Source organism: Podarcis gaigeae, assembly GCF_964106915.1.
Source record: "Podarcis gaigeae genome assembly, chromosome: 13".
In the NCBI taxonomy this organism is placed as follows: domain Eukaryota; kingdom Metazoa; phylum Chordata; class Lepidosauria; order Squamata; family Lacertidae; genus Podarcis; species Podarcis gaigeae.
The window spans coordinates 18,176,281-18,189,504 of NC_139689.1; the positions used below are offsets into that span (position 1 = coordinate 18,176,281).

At 46.7% G+C, this 13,224-nt stretch overlaps 1 protein-coding gene and 1 long non-coding RNA gene across 3 annotated transcripts in view; one reads left to right on the forward strand and one right to left on the reverse strand.

Moving 5' to 3' along the window:
• Positions 1 to 1,432: 1,432 nt before the first annotated feature.
• On the reverse strand, positions 1,433 to 9,766 carry FIZ1 (FLT3 interacting zinc finger 1). Its single transcript, XM_083707659.1, has 2 exons — positions 9,446 to 9,766; positions 1,433 to 5,993 (listed from the first exon to the last, which is right to left on the reverse strand). The coding sequence occupies exon 2, from the start codon at positions 5,975 to 5,977 to the stop codon at positions 4,535 to 4,537; it is 1,443 nt and encodes a 480-aa protein (XP_083563785.1). The 5' UTR covers positions 5,978 to 5,993; positions 9,446 to 9,766; the 3' UTR covers positions 1,433 to 4,534.
• Positions 9,767 to 9,841: 75 nt separating this feature from the next.
• Positions 9,842 to 13,224, forward strand: part of LOC310829359 — a 34,603-nt gene continuing 31,220 nt past the window's right edge. Inside the window, exons 1-2 of one of the 2 annotated variants that reach the window (XR_014557244.1) lie at positions 9,842 to 10,246; positions 10,343 to 10,410. This is a non-coding gene — a long non-coding RNA (uncharacterized lncRNA). Of the gene's footprint in view, positions 10,247 to 10,342; positions 10,411 to 12,794; positions 12,915 to 13,224 lie in introns of those variants that run through there. The other variant, XR_014557245.1, reaches the window with a different exon arrangement.

Here is a 13,224-nt window from a genome sequence, read left to right on the forward strand (position 1 = left end):
TCCTCCTCCATATGTTAATCCGTGTAACCCAACCTCTTCTTAATGTATTCATGATGTAATCTGTGTAACCCAACCTCTTCTTAATGTATTCATGATGTAACTGGGATGTATTTTGCACTGTATTCTGGGACATGGAGGGAAGTTTCAAAAGTTCATGTCACCCCTTTCTCACTGTTCAATCTCGCCTTGAACCTGTTGCGCAATAAACTTGGATCTTCTGCAGCTTGCTCCTGTCTCCGGCTGAGCTCATTTTCCTCCGCAGGGACCCGCGGACTTAGTCCGACGAGCTGGGTGGCAGAGTAGCCTTGCACCCAGATTTTACCGTAACAATACAGCAGGTGTCTGCCTGCAACTCCGGTGCTGCAATCAAGTTGCAGGCCAGCAGTACAAATGCACAAGTGAAGTTTTGGTTTTTCCCAACTATAAAACTATAGGATAGATCTATAGGGGAGCAACGGTGGGGTAGTGAGGCAACTTCACGTGCTCAAAAGAGGAGAGCGCAGTTCAGCCGGGGGTTTGGAGCAAGGGGGGCTTCCTCTGAGGGAAGTCATAGAATTGTAAGGCTGGAAGGGATCCCAAGGGGAATCTAGTCCAACTCCTGGCTCCAACTAGGTGTAGGTTTTAGATCTGCTTTGCAGACCAATTCAATCCAAAAATTTGAACATGCCTAAAATTCAATCCCTCCTGCCAACCTAGCAGTTCGAAAGCATGTCAAAGTGCAAGTAGATAAATAGGTACCACTCTGGCGGGAAGGTAAACGGCATTTCCGTGCGCTGCTCTGGTTCGCCAGAAGTGGCTTAGTCATGCTGGCCACATGACCCAGAAGCTGTGCACCTGCTCCCTCTGCCAATAAAGAGAGATAAGCGCCGCAACCCCAGAGTCGGCCACGACTGGACCTAATGGGCGCTTTAAAAATTCAATCCAAAAATTTGAACATGCCTAAAAACGGCCAGATCGTTGCCACCTCTCCCTGGTGTTCAATCTAGATGAAAGACCCTTGGGCAGAGTGCCTTTGATGGGGTCCCCTCCTCTTTCCAAGGCATTGTTGCCCACTCCCTTGCCTCTGTGCCCAATGCACCCAACTCTTTGATGGGGGTGGCAGGAATGGGGAGAGAAGGTCATGTTCCTGGGGGACTTGTCACTTGCTCTTGTCACTGCTTGTGTGCTTGGAGAGGACAGGTGAACAGGTCAGGTGGCAACTGCAAGCAGGAAGAGCAAAAGGGCCAGGAGGCACAAGAGTGACACTGAGCCCCCTGGGGCAGGTGGCCGTTGGCAGGTGCCTGACTCTGCCTGCCCCTGACACCCATGAAGCTTATACCTTAGGACAACCTTGCTCTCCGTAACACACAGGCATGGAAAGATAGACAGACACGCACACCAAACGAATGCCCAGCTACAAGGCTTACATTCCACAGAAGATAAGGAACTGGAATTTGGTCAGGAGCAGGCTTTTATTAGGTTATTTTCAAGGACCCACCAAGGGCTTAAAGAGAGAGAGAGAGAGAGAGAGAGAGAGAATAAGACTCAACTACTTGCCAGTAAATAATTCCACAGGGGAGAGGGCAGATACTGCTCTCGATACTGGAATCTGACTTAACGGGGCACATAGGAACCAATCTGTCCTGCCAGGAGGGCACTAGGGTGGGCACAAGCAGACAAAGAAGAATGGAGCGAGGGCAACAGGACTTTGGCTTAAAAAATGAAATAGGAAAACTGACAACCCTAGCTCTCATCATACTTTTTCGGCTTATGAAAGAGGGTTTTTCCTCTCCAGTGTGTTCTCCAGTAGCTTATTTGACTATGGGCAAAGTCTATGCAGGTTCTGGGCTCCCAGGAACTATCAAGTGCATCATTCTTGGAGACCACATTTAAACACAAAGACACGCAAGCCTAGGCAACTCCTGAGCCTCCTCCGTCCAGTCCCCGGACAAGCCAAACATAAGGATACATTTCTCCAGCTCCCCAATATATTTTTTATGAAATCCAAATCATGTTTGCTGACATATTTCGTGAAATGTTGCCTTCTCCAGAATATCAAACTCTTTCTGAGGGCTGAACCTTTCCATGAAAGCAGATGCATCCCTTTTAAGCCTTCAGAAAAGAACATTTGCTAGAAATAAACCACACTTACAGCTGGCAAACTAAAACCAGGGGAAATGGTATAGCATCATGAGGGCAGAAGAAAGGGGAGGTCAAACAATGAGCAGGTCTAAGAAGAAACCTGCTGGCTTCACTATAAGAAAGAATGCTTGGTTTGATGCCCCCAGTGCCAGAGGAGCCAGAGGAAGACGATGGTTACGAGCAAATGCATAGGGAACCGGTTCCAGTGCAGCAACAGGCCCCCTTGCAGGAAACAGTGGTTTATTCTGACGTCCAGAGTGGTGTTCAAGCTCAGGAATCAGATGAATCTTCTTTCTGAGCTTGAAAAGGGGGGAATGAGGCAAGGAAGAAGGGCTACCCCTATGCTCTCCATATAATCAGTTATCAGAAATCAATATATCCATATATGCTCACACATAATCAGGGCTTACAGTATTTTATAATCCATTTTGAATCAAAGGGAAGCTGTGCCTTAGCTAACTGCATACTGCTTGAAACAGCAAAATTAGGAGCCAACCTTTCCCCTACAAACATCCGTGTACCCTGGACAAGGAGAAGACGTGAATCAGAGATTCTGGTACAAAATCCCCTCAGATACAGGCTAAATTAATCCACAGAACAGGAAGAGCAAAACCACAAAATCTCCAAACTCCCTGTCCTGTCATAAGTAGGGGAAAGGTTAGACAGAGCGTCCCTGCAAGCATCGGAAAGCAGAACTAGAACTCCGTGCTTGACCAGGAGCTGGTAGCATGGCAAGAAGCTTGCTCATTGGCTAATTTTCGCTGACAATATCGTGACTGCCTCATGGTTGTCTCATGATCTATGGTTTGCTGTGATCTGCTCAGGTATAAAGACCTCTGGATTTCTGTCAATCGGGGTCCCAGTTCCTTTTGGAGGAGATTCCAAACTGGGTCCTTATTGCCTGGCAATAAACTTCACCTTCTTATTCTCCATTGCTGAGCCTGCCTGATCCTTATTTAACACCAAGCAAGTACCTGCTTACGTTCACGTGCTTCAAGCCTACAGATAAAATCATGCAGGCACACAAGCCTTCAATTCATCTCACAGGTGGCTACTGCTCTACAACCTGCAGGCAGAACCTTGCCTTCAAGGCAATTTTGCTCTAGCCAATGCTGAGCCAAACATGATAATATGGACATCTTAAAAAAAATTAAATTTATAGTCCTCATGATTGCAAAGAAAAATTCTGGAAATAAAAGTAGCAATTTTTGAACCAAAGCTAAGAAAACAAAAGGGCAAGTAGAAGAACCTCAGTTTTGTTGTGAATCTTTGCAATTTTTAAGCAGGGTATTTAAGGACATGATTCCTGTTTGTTTGGGCTGGGTTGTTTTTAGCAAATGCAGTCAGAAATAGGGATACTAATGATAATAATAAGCTTTCCTAAATAAACTAAAACCTTTCTGGGCATCCCTATAAAATACAACAGGTGCAGTCCTGCTTCAAGCTTAAATTGATTTTTAATGGTTTGATTATACTTTCCCCACACCCCTCCAAGGAAGACTTAGAAACCATAGTTTTGTGAGGTTGCTGAGAACTCTGTGGTCTTAATCCACCATCACCTCTAGGCCATATAGAAGTACAATGCCTAAAATTCTTTGGTGAGCTGCAGTTCTGGAACTCAAGCCCATTGGCTTTGGCAAGGACAACATGCCTTTCAAGTTGGAAGGGAAAGGCAGAAACGTCCCCTAACTGTGGCCACTCTTGTCCAGGGGCAGAGAGATCAGAGGGAAAGGGAACCAACCAAGTCACACAACAGGATGATGCAAGGTTCCTCCACAATAGTATTTCTATTGCCCAACAATGCTGTCTGCTTTTCCATAAGGTAAGACGTTCTGCATTGCAGCAAGTCAATAAATCTGCATCCTGGTAGAATGTCTGAGCGCACCTCTCCCATGACAACTAGGCAGTCCCTCCTTTACATTCCTGGGAACCACACAGCACTACAGCTATTGAGGCAACATCATCTCAGCTTGGTCAAGCTCACTTGGACATAAGTATCTCTGGGGGAGGGGTGGAGCCCTGGCCCAAGAGTTGCATTTCCTGGCACGTCTTCATTATGCCCGGAAATATTAGGGGTCTGAATCCCAAAATGTTCAGTTACCTGTCTAGGCACAACCAGCCAGGTATCCTACCCCCAACCCACCGAAGACGTTATAACGGTCAAGCAAGTGCAATGTACTCTACCAACAGTAGTGGGACATTAGTAAAATAATAATAATAATAACAACAATAATACTTTTCTATCAGCTCACAATTGTAAATTCCTGCCCTACAAGGAGGGCGGGGAAATCAAAGTTCTAGCCGCATCGGGCAGAGTGACACCTCCAAAACCAGATCGCCTCTGGCAGGGTGGAGGTAGAGGAAAGCAGCGTTGGGATGGGAGGGCGTTTATTCTGAGAAGGGGGCTCCCCGCCTAGTCAATTCCGCGGTGCAGCTTGAGATGGCGGGAGAGGTTGCTCAAGGTGATGAACCCTTTGTGGCAGACGGTGCACTTGAAAGGGCGTTCGCCACTGTGCAGCAGCCGGTGCCGTTTCAGGTAGCACTCGTGCCGGAAGAACTTGCCGCACTCGGTGCACTGGTAGGGCTTCTCGCCGGTGTGCACCAAGACGTGACGGTCCAGGTCTCGGGGGCTGCGGAAGTACTTTTCGCACTCGCTGCATTTGTAGAGTTTCTTGCTGGGCCGGGCGGGGAACGCGCGGAGGTCCAGCTGCGGCAACAGGTGGCGTTCCAGCTCACTGCCGGGGCCTGACATTGGGGAAGCAGCCACAGCGTGGCTCAACTGGTGCTCCTCCAGTGTCTGCAAGTTCACAAAGGGCTGGCCGCATATCCCGCAGCTGAAGGAGGGCTCGCCGCCATGAGCAGTCAAGTGAGCCGCCAGGGTGTTGCCATTGGCGAAAAAGGTCCCGCATTCACACTGGTACAGTGTTTCAGGGGGTCGCATGTCTGGAGGGTGGCATGTGGGGCAGCCCCTGCTGTGCTGCTGGGCCTCTGTCCCCCCATCTCGCGGCTCTTCTTCCAGGCCCCGCAATTCCAGCACCCCATCGCTTGGTGGAACCTTCCCAGAGCACACTGGGCAGGGCGGGGGCCTGTCCTTGGCATGCGTGAGCTTGTGGCGCTCCAACAGCGCCGCAGCGTTGAAGTCCCGCTCACAGTCGGGGCACTTGAAGGGCTTGATGTCAGTGTGGGCGAGCCAATGGCGCCGCAGTTCGGATGCCAACTGGAAATGGCGTCCGCAGGCCCCGCAGCCAAAGGGCGCGGCCCGGCCTCGCCCGGCGCTGCAGAGGTGCCCCAGGGGACTTTGCTCTTTCCCACAGGCCAGGCAGCGGGGGGCGGGCGTCTGAGGGGCTGCGGCAGCGGGGGAAGCGCGGTGCTGCCGCTTGAGGTGGCGCCCCAAGCTGCTGCGGGAGGAGAAGCGGAGCTCGCAGACGTGGCAGCAGTAGGGCTTCTCCCCCGTGTGCACCACCTGGTGGTGGAGGAGCCCCGTGGAGTCTCGGAAGCCTTTGGGGCACATGGTGCAGCGGTAGGGGCGCTCCCCGGTGTGGCTCCGGATGTGGTTCACCAGGTTGAAGGAATGCTTGAAGCTCTTGACGCAGTGAGGGCACTGGAAAGGCTTGAGCTCGGTGTGCCGGGCAAAATGGCGGCGCAGGTCCGAACGGTAACGGAAGCTCTTGTCGCACTCGGAGCAGTGGAAAGGGGCCCGGGCACCCGGCCCATGGTCTGTTAGGAGCGACGGGTCGTCCTCCGCGTCCGAGTAGAGAACGGCACACTCTTCCACGGTTCCGGTGGCAGCCCGGACCCCACCTGGGGCCTGAAGGGAGTGCTGGCCCTCTGGCCACTCTTCATCGCAGTTCTCCATCTACCCAACAGTGCCTCTACGGGACAGAGAAAGGACAGTGAAAGAATCAGAGTGGGACTCCATGGCCACCAAGCCCTCCCAGTATAAAAGCATTCCCTCCCCCTGATTAAACCCCGCTATCCGGAACAGGGAGCCAGTGTGGAGTAGTGGTTAGAGTGTTGGACCAGGAACTGTGAGAGACCAGGGTTCAAATCCCCACTCAGCTGTGAAACTCACTAGGTTACCTTGGTCCAGTTGCTGTTTCTCAGCTGAACCTAGATAAAATGGGGAGGAAGTGAACCATGCATGCCCCCTTGAGCACATTGGAGGAGAGGTGGCATATACCCGCAATCAATCAATCAATCAATCAATCAATCAAGCCTAGCACAGAAGTTGCCTGCAGAGAACACACTTCTCCAAGATGCCAAGGCAGGAATCTTAGGAATCTGCATGTATGTGAAAATGGCTCTTCATGTAGTCAGAAGGTTCAGCTTATAGCTTTTGCTTCCAGAAACAGGAAGTGAGTCAAAGGATTTGGGGAATTCTCCAAACTTTTCAATTGCACAAGATGACAGAGGGTGGCAGACAGTATGAAGCACGTGAACGTAAGCAGGTACTCGCTTAGTGCTAAATAAGGATCAGGCAGACACAGCAATGGAGAATAAGAAGGTGAAGTTTATTGCCAGGCAATAAGGACCCAGTTTGGAATCTCTTCCAAAAGGAACTGGGACCCCGATTGACAGAAATCCAGAGGTCTTTATACCTGAGCAGATCAAAGCAAATCATAAATCATGAGACAACCATGAGGCAGTCCCGATATTGTCAGTGAAAATTAGCCAATTAGCAAGCTTCTTGCCATGCTACCAGCTCCTGGTCAAGCACGGAGTTCTAGTTCTGCTTTCCGATGCTTGCAGGGACACTGTCTAACCTCTCCCCTAGTTATGACAGGACAGGGAGTTTGGAGATTTTGTGGTTTTGCTCTTCCTGTTCTGTGGATTAATTTAGCCTGTATCTGAGGGGATTTTGTACCAGAATCTCTGATTCACGTCTTCCCCTTGTCCAGGGTACACGGATGTTTGTAGGGGAAAGGTTGGCTCCTAATTTTGCTGTTTCAAGCAGTATGCAGTTAGCTAAGGCACAGCTTCCCTTTGATTCAAAATGGATTATAAAATACTGTAAACCCTGATTATGTGTGAGCATATATGGATATATTGATTACTGATAACTGATTATATGGAGAGCATAGGGGTAGCCCTTCTTCCTTGCCTCAAGTACAGTCAACTTTGGTTGTCAAACGTCTCGGCTGCCAAATGTTTCGTAAGCCAAACACCGACAACCTGGAAGTAACTGCTTCCGTTTTTGAGCATGTCTCCGAAGTCAAACAGCTTCTGAGGCGTGTTTGTCTATTTCCCCCATTGAACTTGCTTTGATCCTCGGTTTTGGAAGTCAAATGGACTTCTAGAACGGATTACGTTTGAAAACAATGGTCCCAATGTACTAGGTTTGGATGTGGGAAATATTCCAGATCTGGATCTGTGCCCAGCTAGTGGTGAGAATGGCTGGGCCGACCTTGGGGGGGTGGGGGGGGAAATCATGGTCTGGACTCTCAACCTAATTGGTCTCACCAAGCTGATATGTGCATAAATGAGATGAGGATAAAGGGCACAACTGTAAAGATCACTCTGCAGATGGAAGTCCCATTAAGTCCAATAAATCTTACTCCCAGGAAAACATGTATAGGATTGCAGCTAAAGCCAGTAGGACATGGATAATAAAAATAAGCCCACTCACTATTTTCTGCAGCAGAGAAATGTAGCACACTCAGAAACATGCACCCCTTGAATTTTTGGAATGAAATGAGGGGGGGTGTCCTAGTTTTTGGGGGGGTAGTCAGTGAGACCTTGGATTGTGTTTAAAAGGTTAGAGACTAGAAGTGAAGCCATCCCTTTCCAAAGTACCCGGAAGTCCCCCAAATCTGTGTGAAGCCATTCTGTCCTAAACTCCTAGCTTCCCCCACACCCCAACCCCAAAGTCCTGACTTTCAGCCACACTTGGCACAAAAGATGTTCATATGCATGGCATATGCCAGCAACCCAACAGCCAACTCGGCGTCTCTTCCACATTACAGTTCTATGATTCTATAAACATGTAACACAGAAATTTGTCCCAAAATTGTAGGTGGATTTAAATTTGCACTTAAAATAATATTTAGGTGAAAGCTTAATTGCTACTGCGATGCTGCCAGTTGTGAAGTGATCTTGTTTGAGGTAGCAGAAAAGACAGAAGGAAGTTAAGCCATGCATTCCCTCTTGGAAGCAAGTGTCCCTTGCCAGAAAACCCAAAAGACCAAGCATCACGGATTCCACTTTCCCACCTTGGCTGCATAACAAGACCACATGCTTATGCATTCTGTTAATTAATTCAGAATAACTACTACTGCTCAGGTTCCAGAAATCCAAGTTGTTAATGAGTGTACTCCCACATCAGTTGTACATTGTGGAAGACATTAACCCATTTATCCTTACTGACTACAAGTAGAGGAAAAAAGATGTTACGGATAACTTGTTTTATTTCTTTCTTATAATTCTTTCTATAAATACATAATCCATATAAAAGACACTTGATAAGTAGAAGAACATAAACCATGACAGCCATGTATCACACTAATAATACACAGTTGTACATGAAAAAGTCTATACTAAACATCCAGCTTTATCTTTGAAATATATACTGCAATCAACACTAATGCTTGTTCATATCTTAAAACAAGCCCCCATTCTACTTATTACTATTACAGTACTTTATCGCAACGTTCTATATAGCTCATCCTGCTTCCTAATGTTCATAACTTCCTACTGATGTTACAGAATCCTACTTAATTATAATTTAATTAAATCCTTCCTTTTAATTTAAAATCACTGGCAATTTTATATTATTGACTTGTTCTCTAATTGGGTTCAGTTTATGAGGTTTAATCATCCCCCCTCCCTCCCCAGCTCAGGCACATAACATTCCAGTAGCTGACAGAAATGTAAAGAATTTGGGTCCGGATATGATGTTACAATGCTCTCCTTTGCATAGTTTAATGAACAATAAAAAAAGCTGATCCCTGGGGATTTGTACTTGAAATAAGGTGTTACGGAGAGCTAACCTGCCTTAAGTGATCTTGAATAGGCACCCGTACAGAACCCATGAGTTCTGGCTCCCAGCATTTCCCAGCAATGACCCCCCACCCTAACTCTGTCTGCCCCCTCCCTAAAGAACCCAGGCGCCCCCCCCCTCGTCTCTCCTTCTTGGCCTCTTTATCCCACCTGCATGACCCAGTTGGCTCAGGCACAGAGGCGGCCAGTGCCAAGGTGTCAGTCACGGGGTGGGTGAAGGGTGGGTCTGTTTCTCCCCTGTGTTTCCCCCCCACCACCACCACCTCAAAGTCTAAGGGGAATCCCTCCCCCTCCCCGTCTGCTCCCCACCCACCTCCCCGGTACTCACAACTTCTTATAGGTGCCGACATTTTACGGGGGGGGGTGGGGGGCCACTTCTTCGGAGGAAGGGGACAGAGCCTCTCCCCCGCCCCCAACCTCCCATAGCAGCAAGCAGCCAGGCTGGTGGTGGGGTGTTGACCTCTTGCGATAGCCTGTCCTCTCCACCCTCAAATCCAACCCCTATGGAAGTTCACAGGACACCCCACCCCCCACTCCGCCCCCATCTTTTCTGTGGGCAAGGAGGGAAGAGTAACAACGGTCGCATCTTCGCCATCTTTAATGTGGGCACTCAATGAGGGACTGGAGGCTCGGTGAAGCGACATTTTTTGTGTGGGCAGCCGGCTCAAAGGTGTGATATTTTCTGCTATTCACAGCACCGTTCTGCAAAATCTCAGGGCCATACTAGCAAGAGTCTTGGTATTTTTAGTGTAGGAAACAGGTTTATTATTATTGGTTAGAAGGGAGGGGGAGCGCGAAAACGATGGAAAGCACCCATCTTTCTTACTGGCAAAGGGAAGTGCAGCGAGGCCGCCATGTTTGCGCCGGGCAGTAAGCGAAGAGCTGAACGAAGGGACATGTCTTTGTTGTTACTACGGCAACTTCTCCGCACCATCCAATGGAGCCGCCATATTTGATGTGGGCAAAGAAGATTAAAGGTCATTTTTGACACTCAGGGAGGCGCCAAATTTTCGTTTTGAAATGCATAAACTAAAACAAAACCAAAACAGGTTTATCGTTCGCGTGGTCAGAGAAGCACCATTATTTATTGTGAGGGGAAAAGTAAGAACAGGAATCCATCAGTGATGAGGTGAGGAAGGAGGGGGGTTGAGGGGATCCCATATTTTAGTCTCTTCTTGAAAAACTCAAATGGTAAGTAATTGCAGTGTTTCTGCATCACTCACAGATTTATGAGGCTTCAGCAGCGGAAAGAGCCGTTATTTGTCACCCCCTACGATGACAGAAAATCCACAGGTGAGGCTCCTTATGCCATTATAATTCTGTGAGGCAATTTCTGCCTGTCATAGTGGGGCAGGGAAATTAAGTTAATTCACCTTAGCCAGGTGAATATGGGAGAAGGAAATTATTGCAATAAGGGTCAGGCTTTCCCAGTCAGCATCCATTTATACATAATTTTCACTTTACTAATAAGGTTCTCAAATGGAGAGCCAGTGTGGTTAGTGCCAGCAACTAGGACCTGGGAGACCAGGGTTCAAATCCTCATTCAGCCATGAAGCTGCCCTTAGGCCAGTCACTGCCTCTCAGCCCAGTCTACCTAGCAAGGTTGTTGTGGGGATTGATTAAGGTGGAAGGGAGAACAGATTGCATGGCTACTGCCAGAAACATCAATCCTGGGTCTCCACCTTGAGCTCCTTGGAGAAAAAGGTGGAATATAAATACAATCATTCAATCAATCAATCAATCAATCAAATCAATGCTCTGCTGAAGCAGCTTGTATGCCAGAACAATGCAAATGTGTTTAAAACAGGGGGAAAGTTCTGTTCTAATCTATTCATATTTTAATTAAATTAAATTTACAGCACAATTTATCCTGACAACTTAGAATGGCTGACAGTGAAAAAGCCTCATAAAAAAAAAATCAATCACTGCCCAGTCAGTGTTGATTTTTAAATCGTATAATGTAATTTTTACATGTTTTCATTTTGTTATTAATATATACTTTTGTACTGATCTATTTTGTATATCACTTTGTGTTTCTTTTGCATATAAAGCAATTAAGAAAATTTCTAAACACTGTTAAGTAAAATTTAGGCAGTGGTACCTTGGTTCTCAAACTTAATCCATTCTGGGAGTCTGTTTTGACTCCCGAAACCATTCAAAAAGTAAGGTGCAGCTTCTGATTGGCTGTAGGAGCTTCCTGCACTCAAGAGGAAGCTGCGTTGGACGTTCAGCTTCTGAAAAACGTTTGCAAACCGGAGCACTTCCGGGCTTGCGGCGTTCTGGAGCCGATTTGTTTGGCAATTAAGCCGTTTGGGAACCAAGGTACCACTGTACTCCCTTGCTTGCTTTATTGTGTCTCCACTCCAACCCCCTCACAGCTTCTATTTATGTTGCTTTTTAAAACACACAAACATGCTTTGTCAGGTGAGTCTCGAAGGCAGTACAGTTCCATGGATTGTGTTATGAGTGCACTCTCAGTTCATCTTAAGGTATCTTGGTGGGACGGGGTGTAAGAAGGGAAGGGCTATAGTAGCTCAGTGGTAATTTGCATGCAGAAGGTCCCATTTCGGTCCTCATGCAGGGATGAATGTCCCATGTGAAACCTTGCATAACTGCTGTTAATCAGTGTGGACAATGCATGGTAGTCTGACTCAGCATAAAAGTTTCCTAAATCCTTAGGTGTTCTGTAAACTCTATTGGACCTAAGCTATTTAGCATCTTGAATTGTGGCTGGAGGCCTTTTGCAGAATTTGGAAATTGGTGCATTTCTTTTCTGGTAACTTCCTCCTTTTAGTTCAACAGTCTTCATGGTCAAGCCAACATGTGATTTGTAGCCACATCACAAAGAAATGAATGATGGCTGTTAGATCTGTACATGATCTTTGTGAGATAACCAGCCTCATACAACCAAGTCTAATTAATACACAAAAGGATTGAGATCATAAAGCAAACTTTCCTTAACCTTGGGAGGGACTGGGTGATCAATCATATGGTTCAACCTCCAGTCTACCTGATGAACTCAGCATGTGAGGTCTGAGTTGGTTGCTGTAGCTCAGACCCTATGGCTCTTACAAGCTACTCTTGAGTTCCTATACTAATAATTTAGGATTTTCACCATTGTAAGTGAGTCAAGTTTTACTGACTGTGCAACTTTTTCTGAATGCTGTATGGAAAGGTACATTAATCTGACCTTTGGAGAGTTTGTAAGTAAACCATTTTTTAAAACTTATCAAACATGTGGTCTTTTTCTACGCTAAGAAAAGAGTGCAACTTTGGGGGAAAAACATATTGAGGAGACATTTTGGAACTCACTTTAAATTAAGGACATATTTTAAAGGTTTAACAACCTCCATTTCCACATTTTACTTTGCTGCATGTTTTGTGATTCCAAACCTCTTGATCATGGCATCCAGGAATTCTCCTTTTTATATACCTATATTTCCTTACCACCAACAATCATTTCATCAGGAGAAACAATAGTTTTGTGACTGAATCCAGGAGTAATCAGAGACTGAATGTCCTTTGAAGGTGAACTCTCATCATTTTGTTCTCTAACCACATTCTCAAAACCAGAGGCAATTGACACTTTTGCTACACAAAACAACATGTTAATTGAGCAAGGATAGCTAATGCCCTTTGATTCTATACTGCTGCTCAGCAGCATTAAAAAAACATGCACGGTGCGATTTAGAGCTTCTGCGCGAGCCGCAAACCCGGAAGTAACCTGTTCCGGTACTTCCAGGCTTGCCGCGGATGTTCGCCAAAGCGGACGCAAGCGGAGGCAGACGCAGAACGAGGTTTGACTGTATTGTTATTTTTACTTTTTAAGGTTGAATTTTCATTGTATTTTGTACTATGTTGGTTTTGAGTAGTGTAGCCTTGTGTACTTAGGGTTTTGTTTTTACAAAGTGGGGTAGGAATTCATTAATAAAAGTAAATAGTGGTTGTGTTAAGTGATGATTCCATATTGATATTTAAATTGAGCCCTGAAAAGGTACTGCATTTTACAAATGCAGTTTCTGACCCCTGCAGAACCTTGGCTCCTGCAGCTAATTGGAAGCTGCGGAAGTCGCATCAGACGTTCGGGTTCCAAATAATGTTTGCAAA

Bases quoted from the DNA above. Each gene is read 5' to 3' on its own strand.
- FIZ1 (XM_083707659.1), bottom strand. From the start codon at position 5,977: ATGGAGAACTGCGATGAAGAGTGGCCAGAGGGCCAGCACTCCCTTCAG.